General features: G+C 35.1%; 2 protein-coding genes across 3 annotated transcripts; both read left to right on the top strand.

Annotated features, from left to right (window-relative positions):
- The first annotated feature begins 226 nt into the window (after positions 1 to 226).
- Positions 227 to 4983, top strand: LOC103460997 (C-type lectin domain family 4 member E-like). The gene is made up of 6 exons (XM_008403313.2): positions 227 to 427; positions 1023 to 1112; positions 1714 to 1878; positions 2498 to 2649; positions 3163 to 3287; positions 4528 to 4983. The coding sequence occupies exons 1-6, from the start codon at positions 364 to 366 to the stop codon at positions 4679 to 4681; spliced, it is 750 nt and encodes a 249-aa protein (XP_008401535.1). The 5' UTR covers positions 227 to 363; the 3' UTR covers positions 4682 to 4983.
- Positions 4984 to 5402: 419 nt separating this feature from the next.
- On the top strand, positions 5403 to 8622 carry LOC103460996 (cytochrome c oxidase subunit 6B1-like). 2 transcript variants are annotated; one of them, XM_008403312.2, is made up of 4 exons: positions 5403 to 5504; positions 6828 to 6942; positions 7996 to 8096; positions 8491 to 8622. In XM_008403312.2, exons 2-4 carry the CDS (start codon positions 6837 to 6839, stop codon positions 8542 to 8544), a joined length of 261 nt encoding a protein of 86 aa, XP_008401534.1. In that variant the 5' UTR covers positions 5403 to 5504; positions 6828 to 6836; the 3' UTR covers positions 8545 to 8622. The 2 variants fall into 2 exon arrangements, with proteins under 2 accessions (XP_008401534.1, XP_008401533.1); XM_008403311.1 differs by lacking the exon at positions 5403 to 5504 and adding an exon at positions 6118 to 6227.
- Positions 8623 to 9453: the final 831 nt, after the last annotated feature.

Raw genomic sequence — 9453 nt, 5'->3', positions numbered from 1 at the left:
ATGGATGGATGGATGAAACTTTCTTAGCACTGTTAAAGAATATCCATTTTCAGTTCCTATCGCAGCCACTAGAGGCTGCACATTCCTTGATATTCTCTAAAATAAGGGAAAGATTGTGGCTTTGGTCCTGCCAGTTATTTGACTATCACAGTCACTTCTACTTTACATACAGTTGGAGAGCCATTAATTTGGTATTCATATGTGACACTGCGTCAGACTCTTGATCCTCTCTTTTGCTTGTTGGTTGTAGGAGCTTTTGAGCTTTTCAGAGGTTTACAAGCTTTGGAAAGCTAGCTTAAATAGAAAAGTTCAGTTTTAATGGAGCAAAAGAGTGAAATCTAACTTGCATATGACGAGATCATAATGGGAGTAAGCAATGGATTAACTCTGCTAGAAGGAGAAACAACTAAAGCCGCCCAAGGAAAAGGTAATTCAGTTTTTTTCTTTCTCTATGGTGTGATTGAATGAAAGCCCTTTTAGTTTTTATTTCCAAAACACTAATGAATTTTCACATTCAGAAAAGATCAAGTGCCTCATGTGGATTGTTCGTGTACTTGAAAAATCAGTTATTTTGCATCAAAATGTATTAACTATGTCAAGTGGTTTTTAAAACCTCCCTATGAACTCATTGTTCATTTAGTTATTTTTTCTAATCATTTCATTTCTGAGTTTTTCTTGCTTTGAAGTTAAACATGTGGTTTTTTTAGTAAATTACATGGAAGGAAAACATTAGTGTGCGGCCATGCTAATAGTTTCAGTTTTAGTACACATTTTWAAATGATTTTTCTTTCAAAGTCAAAGTGAGAAGGTCTATGTTGATATTTCTTAGAGAGACAGTRACACATGTTCTTATTGTAGTCTGCATCTTGTTCTATATGAACACATTTCACTCCAATATTTCTCAAAATTCAAGTCAAAACTACCAATGTCGCTTGATTGTAGGCTAAAAACATATGCGTCTGCACTGCTGAGCTGATGCTGGGGATTTAGCTCATACTTTTGTTTGGGTTTTTGWCTTTTAGCTTCATTCAGTGACCACAGACAGTTGGCTCATTACTTATCTCTGCTCTGCTTCCTGCTCACCATCGTGACTCTGCTGCAGACTCTCTGCTGTGAGTATCCCATCTTACATCTGCAACAGTGACTGTAATATAGAAATGCAAACAGAAGAGCGTATGTGATCATCAGTGTGGATCATGTAAGTCTCTAAAAGCCCACTGGAGTACAATCTTAATGAAAACATTACTCTGGAAGACAAATCCTCATTTCGTGTTCAACTGATGTTGCAAAGCATTTTGAGAGACTGTTCTGATGTTCAGCTAAGTGTGACAGCTATGCCATTTTATTTAMATCAGCTTTCTATTAGTCAAAGACTATTGTGACCCCGTGGGTTATCCAGTAAATTATTTTGTTAGGATTTTACATATTAGAAAAATGGAAAGTAGCGTAAAGTAGAAATAGGCATCCATTGTTCTCAAAATGTTTTAGAAATAAAAGTTTCAAATGACATTCAAGGTACTTAAATTTTAAGTTAAACAGATGTTGATAAAATGTGCAAGAAACAGTTGGACTGTTGGACTGTGATGAAACATTAAAAGAAATATAATCTTTTTAATACAGAAATGTATTCCTTCTAACAATCTACTAACAACAATGTAAATTCAAAAAACTTGCTGAATAAAAAAATTTAAAAAAATGTGTATGATCCCACAGTGGTTCAGATTATGTTGACTTCTCAGTCTCAGTCATCTCTGCAAGAAAATAAACTGCAAGAACTGACAAACCGTCTGGAGAAGCTGAACCAGTCCCATCACCTCCTGTTCGCCCAGTATCCTGCTCTGAACCAGTACTGTCCCATCAACAACTCTTCCACTGGTGGTGAGTTTGTGTTCAAGCTTCAAAATTCTTGAAAATSCACTTTGTCRAAAAAAGAAAACTGCTGATAATTAATGAGAGGTGATTTTAAGCTGAAGTTCAGAATTAAAAATKGACTTTTTCATTTGACTAGAAGGCAACAMATACCAGCGAGGGCCCAACAGACGGTCTTAGACTAAATTAACAGAACTAATAAAGTTGAACAAAATGTGTTTTCCTAGATGTCCTTGTAAATTCTTCAAGCTCTGTTTTGATTTTCATGAAAAATGTTCATTTATTTCACATTTTTTCACATTTTGAAGAATTAATCATTTTAAAAGAAAATGTCAGTGAGAAACTGAAGGGCGTGTRTCTACCTTACTTTGATATGAACTTTAACTCCTAATGTAAAATGCCAAATATAAGCATAAATAGTCAATAATTATGWCAAAGATAAAATAGTGCAATGTTATGTTTTGAAAAGGGGAATTTAAAGGACATTCTGGAGCTGGGGTCAAAATGAGATGATTTCACAACGGCAGTATTAGAAATCCATGGAGAACTTCTGACAAAAAGGGCTTAAAGCAGCTTATGACAATTTCTRAAGCTTTTTTCCTCTCTGGGATTTTAACATTTCAAACAGAGAGAAAGTGCAGGCCATGTTTGACTGACTGGACACTTCAAGGAGAGAAATGTTTCTACTTCAGTGAGGATAGAGCTGACTGGATCAGTAGTCAGTACCTCTGCATGTCACTGGGGGGCGCTCTGGCTACAATCAAGACAGAGGAGGAGCAGGTGATCACAGACATATTGCTCTCTCTCTCTCTCTCTCTCTCTCTCTCTTTCTCTCTCTCTCTCCATTTTTCTCTCTCTCAAAAAAAAGATTAAGTTGCATTCAGTCACAAATTCAATGGAAACCATCTCGGGTCTCACAGCTTAAACATCTTTTCATATATCTTTATAAGTGGGTTAATGGAGCTCTGTTGGGATTTTCTGCATCTTCTGCACATATTTGGGGTTACTGTGCAATAAGATGTTCCAGAGTTTATATATGCACAGGTTCCGCATGTCCATATATAGCCGTGCACATATACATGCATAGCAGCAGCAGTGAGTTTGGTTAAGAATAGCTTTACGACGACTAAAAGGAGCGGGAGGCAGCTTAAGGTCATTGGAGGTTTAGTCTTTCATTAAATTTACAGCTCATGTAACACAGATTACATCCAGAATTTATTATCAKAAGCCAAGTTAAAGCAGAACTACTGAAGAAAATGAATTTGACCCCGATGTTATCAACTTTTTTCTCAGGAGTTTCTATTCAAAATGGCCCAGAGCCGGAGCCAGGGAGACTCATACTGGCTCGGTCTGAGGAGCAGCGCTGTGGACGGGACCTGGCAGTGGAGTGACGGCACCCCGCTGCAGAACGGACCACAGTGAGTGAAAAGACAGGGCTGAAGAGGCGGAGGGGTGGAAGRAGGGCATAAGAGGTTAGAAGCCAGCAGGTCTTTTTAAGCTTGTGACAGTTTGATCACATGTTTCAGGACAACCTGTCAGGTTACACAGMTATAGAGAGAAAGGATGGTAGTTTAGTTTATYATTTAATTAAAAAGACGTYGTTTCTTCCAAGCAGTTCTAGGTTTCATCACATTTTAGATACTTTACTGTCATTCAGGATATTCACTACAAGYGCACACATGAACAAAATCCCATTAAAGCACAACACTTAAAATATATAAAAACTAAAATGAWCAGAGGATAGCAGAGAGAAAAGTAATAGTGTACATACAATGGMAATACAGCAGGCACTGCAGAATGCAGCTGGATTGTTGCATTTAATTATTACACAGAAATTATTACCCTTGGTTGTCGACATCCTGACAACAAGACTATAAACTTTTACATTAAGGAAGTCTTATGGTTTGAGATATGGAGATGTTGCATATTCTGGCTATTCTGGATTTCATGCTGCAGCACCAATAACTGAACCTGAAGTAGATGTGTACAATCTCTGACACTTTTAACCACATGCAACAAGCAGTTCCAGCCCCCAAGTCCTTAATAGAAGGAGGAGGAGTCTCTGTAATTTCCTCTTCTGTCCTCACCACTCTCTCAGGAGCCTTCCAGTCTGCAGCTGTGCTGCTGATTGACCATACAGAAATCCACCGGTCAATATGATCCCTATGGGGCATCGACAGAATGTGCTGAGGATGTTGGTTGGCAGGTGAATCTTCTTGATTCATTGCAGRAAGTGRAGACTCTGTTGAGCTCATTTGATCAGAGATGTAATGTTCTGCAGTCCAGGATAAATTATTTATTTGACTTCCCAGAAACTTTCAAAAAAATCAAAAKAATTTTGGGGGCACATTTTTGTTGTACATAATTGAAGTAAATATTCTGATTTGTTTGTCTTCTGGTGGATTTAAATATGACTACCTGCAGCACATTCTTTTTAATTGTTTGTGTTGCAGCCCATAGATTTAAAAAAAGGAATTATTGAAAGTCATAATCTGGATGTTCAATATGAAAGAAATTATACTTGCATCTCAGTAAACATAACTAACATCTTCRGTGATAGAAGATACTAGCAAACTACCTCAGTAACAATATGAGTGAGATATGTTGAAGTAGAGGTGGATAATATAATGTTTGAATTTATTTATCTTGTCTCTGCAGGTTTTGGGAACATGAGCCAGACGTCACAGGAGAGAGGAAGGAGCTCTGCGGTCGACTCACACCAGGAGACAACTACCGGAAGAGCTGGTTCAGCTCCAGCTGTTCTGGTCAGCTGAGGAGGATCTGTGAACGCAGACAAGCTTCTCTACAGTGACCAAACTCAACGGCTTTTTTTATTTTTATTTTTAAATATACCTCCTAAATCTTTTCTCTTGTATGTTAAGGTGGTTTAACATAGAAAAGAATATATTAAGGATCAGTCATATTTTCCAACATTTTCTGTCACTGTATAAAGACGTAGAAAATCCCTAGAAATTAGAAGCAAATATTAGGATTGTGTTAACAGGACTAATTAGAGAACAGTGACTTTTATTCAAAGATGTTTTTTGTTACTCACTCATTTTGTGCACTTGTTTAAATCCTACTTATTCTTTCTACTTTTATTTTTTTTTTAATGGCGGATTCTCTTTGTAATTTTTCTTTGTGATTTTTATAGTTTAGTAATTTCATTCTTCATTTTGTTTCTCTGAATTGTATCTTTTGGCTGAAAAAAATATTACAAGTAACATTTTCCAACTATCACTGCCATAAAATGTCGAAGGCTCTTTTAAATTTAAATTGATATTAACTACATTGTAATCTAAACAAATAAAATAGATTATTTTTGATTTGTTGACTGAAATTGTGGCACGTTTGTGAAACTATTAGTTTCTATCTGATTAAAATAACTGTTAATAAACTGATATGTCAATGTTTAATTATTTTTTCTTTCATTTTAACTGGCTTTCTTCAATACTCTGTCAAACATTTATTTTATTTGTATAGTCTATGTGTACATTCTCTGTTTGTCCAGTAGATGGCAGTGCTGCACTGAGAAGTACGTTTTATAGACTCCGTTTCCCAGAATGCTTTCTGAGTGAATTTGGTTGCTGAGCAGAAAGAACAAGCGCGGATTAGAGCTGAGATTATTTGAGAAGGTATTGTAAATGTTTTTTTGTTTTTTTTTTTCTAAAGAAAGACAATCTAGAATTAACTTTGCTATTTAGAAATACCACCAACGAATGAATTTAATTATATAAGAGTGTGTTCTTCGTGTAAATGCTACGTGAAATAGTAGAATTTACTTGTTTGAAGAGATTAGTGACCGCTGGTGACCAGGTTTAACCATAATTTACTAAATTTATCTCGTAGACCAAAAGTAATGGACAGATTTAGAATCCGGCGGGGTGTCTCTAGCAATTTGGTTCCACTGTTTGTTTTTTGTTTTGTTTTTCTTTAAATGTCACTTAAATAATAACAGCTTTATAGAAATTACAAAATGTATACTTTTCTCTGCAGAGAACGGTGCATACATATAACTGTATTTTTTGCAGAGGGCAATATAAATCTCAGTTTCTTGTATGTAAAGCATTTTAATAATCTGGTAAATAAGTTCATAGGTAGAAAATTGTATGACTAAATTCATGATAAGAATGGTTCAAAAAATGTGGGGTTGGAAATTTGAACAGAGTGGAACATCTGTATTACAAACTATCTGTCATTTTGGCAGAAACATGACCGAGTGAGGGCTCTTAGCAGCAAAATGAATTTCTCCGGTTACCTTGTCAACAAGAATTTAGGCGGTTAGTAGAAAGTAAACGGCTCGTGAACGCCCACTTTAGTGCACTTTATACGCTTTACATTAGAAAACTTTCGTCTTTGTAAGTATTTATGTGTTTGAAAGACACGTGGGCTTGTGGTGTTTTTTCTTTGGTTGATAAAGTATAGAACAGTGTACATAATTTTTGAGTGTAGCGATGCGATATGTATACTTGCTCGTAATGTAGTTTTTCTGTTGTATTTCAGTTTAAAAAAACGGTCTTAGTGTATCATTAAGATAAGTGCATTAGCTAGTAATGTAATTTTGTTTCTGTTATATTACAGTTACAAAAACGTTTTGAGTGTAGCATTGAGATTTGTATTTGCTTCTAATGTAGCTAAATCCATTTATCCACAAAAATCTTATTCAGTTAAGAAAGTCTTGTGTGTTTGTGTAGTTGTTCGCCGTGGTCACGTGTTGCGAAGACGGCACAAATTCGCTTACGTTAATTTCACTTATGCGTTCATTTTAGGTCTAAATTGGTTTGATTTGATTTCAATCTGAAAAATAAGCATAGGTTTAATATTGTTTGACATTAAGAGCTTGCCCCATATGCCAGAAATTATCTTCCTAATTTGCATTGATTGCATTTTGCCTGTCATGTAATCCAAATACATTATTGTTCTTACTACCATGCTGTTGAACTTGTGTTGATTTACAGAGGCTGAAAATGTCTGGTAAGTTTGAAGAGAAGATCAAGAAGTACAGGACAGCTCCTTTTGATGCCCGGTTCCCCAACACCAACCAGACCCGGAACTGCTACCAGAACTACTTAGGTAAGCAAGACAGTGTGCTTTGTTTTATTACATCCATTTAGGATCACTAGCAGGTTTTCTCATGTGCTTTCTGTTTTTATTTTGTGATAGGATTACATTTTTTTTAAGAATGGAGAAAAAAAAAACAAGCTTTAGTTCAGTGTGTTGATGTTTCTTCCTGTTTACACTTGGAATTTGCACTGTTGGGTAACAGTATATAAAACTAGATATCCCAGCTGTAGTATAAGCAGCCACTATTTGTATTATAATTTAGTCATTTTAGCACATAAAAAAAAACAAGATAAAAATGTAACTCTTTAATATTAAAATATAGCTTATTTTAATATTGAAGGGAAATCCTGCCTCAAGTCAAGATACAGCTCACAGAAATGTAGGTTACATAATCTGTTATATTTCTGGGGCAGAGATGCTCTACAAAGGAGAGGCGAGATGGAGCTGTTGGAGCATGAAYAAAATGCTGGCTCCATTTTAGACCGATAGTAAAGCTTCTTCAATGAAACCTTTGAAAGCAGCTAAATGTTCCCTGATGAGACCTGGTGCTGTTTTACTGTCACTTTCAACACATGTTTGTAGTAGTAGTTTACATTCCTGTAGTTTACATTCTGGACTTTCAGTCACAGAACATTTTACCAATAATATCAATAATAAAATGTTGGCATTCCTATATAATAACTACCCACAACAAATGATGAGAACTAGGCTTCTCTATGCAGAACAAATGGCATATTATAATTTCTTACATTTTTTCTGAGATTTCTTGAAACTTTTTGGGGTTTTGTGACATCTTTTTTGCAAAACTGTAAATATATGTAGGACATCATTTGTGCATCCATGCTAAAGCAGTTTTTCCACATCAAAAATGTTTCAGATTGTGCAAAATTTATTGAGTCATATATTTACATATTGTGGTTTTAGCATAGGATAAATATGCACAATTAAAACTGGGGAAAGATTGAAGTTTCGGAGGTTCTCAATAATACAAATTACTACTACTGTTTGCCTTCTGCTTCTTAACTAAACGTTTTTTTTACTGCTTTCATATTCTCTCAACAGATTACCACAGATGTAACAAAGTTCTGTCTGCTAAAAAACAGAAGACGACTCCTTGTGAGTGGTACCGCAGGGTATACAAGAGTCTCTGCCCCATTGCCTGGGTATGTGTGCCGTGATATGGATTAACAGAAGAAAATACAAATAGTTTTAGTGTTAAACATTTGCAGCAACCAACTTAAAGTTTTGTTGCTAATCCAACAGGAGTCACAGGATTTCATTTTATCTTCTTAAAATTAACTGCCTGAATGCTTTTTGTTACAAGAGATGTCTTTTGCAGAGTTCCACATCCCAAGCACTTTGTTCTCTTTTACCATTTGATCCTGCCAAGTCAAGATGATCTGTTGTATGATGTAGATGTACTTTAAATAAAATGAATGAATCCAAATTTATGATTTCAAAAGTAAATATTTTGGAATTTTTTTTTCTTCTTTCAGTGTGGTATTTTCATCTGTTCGTATTTTGATTGCCTCCTGATTTTCTTTACTTGTTTTACAGGTTCAGAAATGGGATGATCAACGGCAATCAGGGACTTTTGCTGGAAGAATTTGAAGGCAAAGTGTTCATTGTTTCTTTTCTCATCCCATAAGCTTAATATGAAGCTTAAATAAAACACTGTTACTGTGAAAATGTGTTTTATTTCTTTGAATATTTATTTTTTTACCAGCAGGTGCTTAGATCTGCTTCATATTCGGATCGGAAAACTATTAGGACAATTGATTTTTATCCATTTTTTATTCCGGGTTATTTCAGGTTTTGTGCCTTTTTTTTTGCATAAAAAATAAGCATAGAAGAAAAACTAATCTCTTGTAATCAACATATGTGAGGCCTCAGAAAAGTAAGTTATTTAAAAAATTCAGTTTAAAGCTACTGGAGTGAACTCAAAAAAGTTCAATTTGTGGCATGAGAAAGTTCTGAAAGCTTTAGAGATGAGGACCAAGTGACATGTTTTATGTTTCCAAAATGAGAAAAAGTTTAACTCAAGCTGGAAATGAAATCCTGGTTCTACAGGATTTATATATATATATTTTTCACATTAAAACCACAACCTTAAATGTATTGCTATTTTAATGGGATTTTATGAGGTACAATACACAGGAGCACATAAATCTGAAATGAAAAAAGTGATGCATGCTTTAAAGAAAGGAAATTGGGGGGAGTTCTTTAACAGTTCTAAACGTGGGCACAGTTGATCTGAAGAAAAACTGAGTTAAAAGCAGCCCAGTCATTTAAGAAAACATGGTAGTTTATGCAACAGACTGGAAAATAGGAAGGAAATTTACCTTATAGCAGGACAACAACCCTAAATATGCAGTCAGACCCRTAATGGGACGGTTCTAGTTAAAATCATTGACATGTCTTGTAAAAGCCAACTTAAAAGCAAAATGTTTTGTCCAACTGAAAATCTGGAAAAACCTAAAAATATATAGATGTTTCAACCCAACTGACTGAGTTTATGCA

The sequence above is a fragment of the Poecilia reticulata genome, unplaced genomic scaffold, assembly GCF_000633615.1.
Source record: "Poecilia reticulata strain Guanapo unplaced genomic scaffold, Guppy_female_1.0+MT scaffold_434, whole genome shotgun sequence".
Taxonomy (NCBI): Eukaryota; Metazoa; Chordata; class Actinopteri; order Cyprinodontiformes; family Poeciliidae; genus Poecilia; species Poecilia reticulata.
Note: the sequence above shows the minus strand (reverse complement) of the source record. Positions and strands in the feature narration are given on the sequence as shown.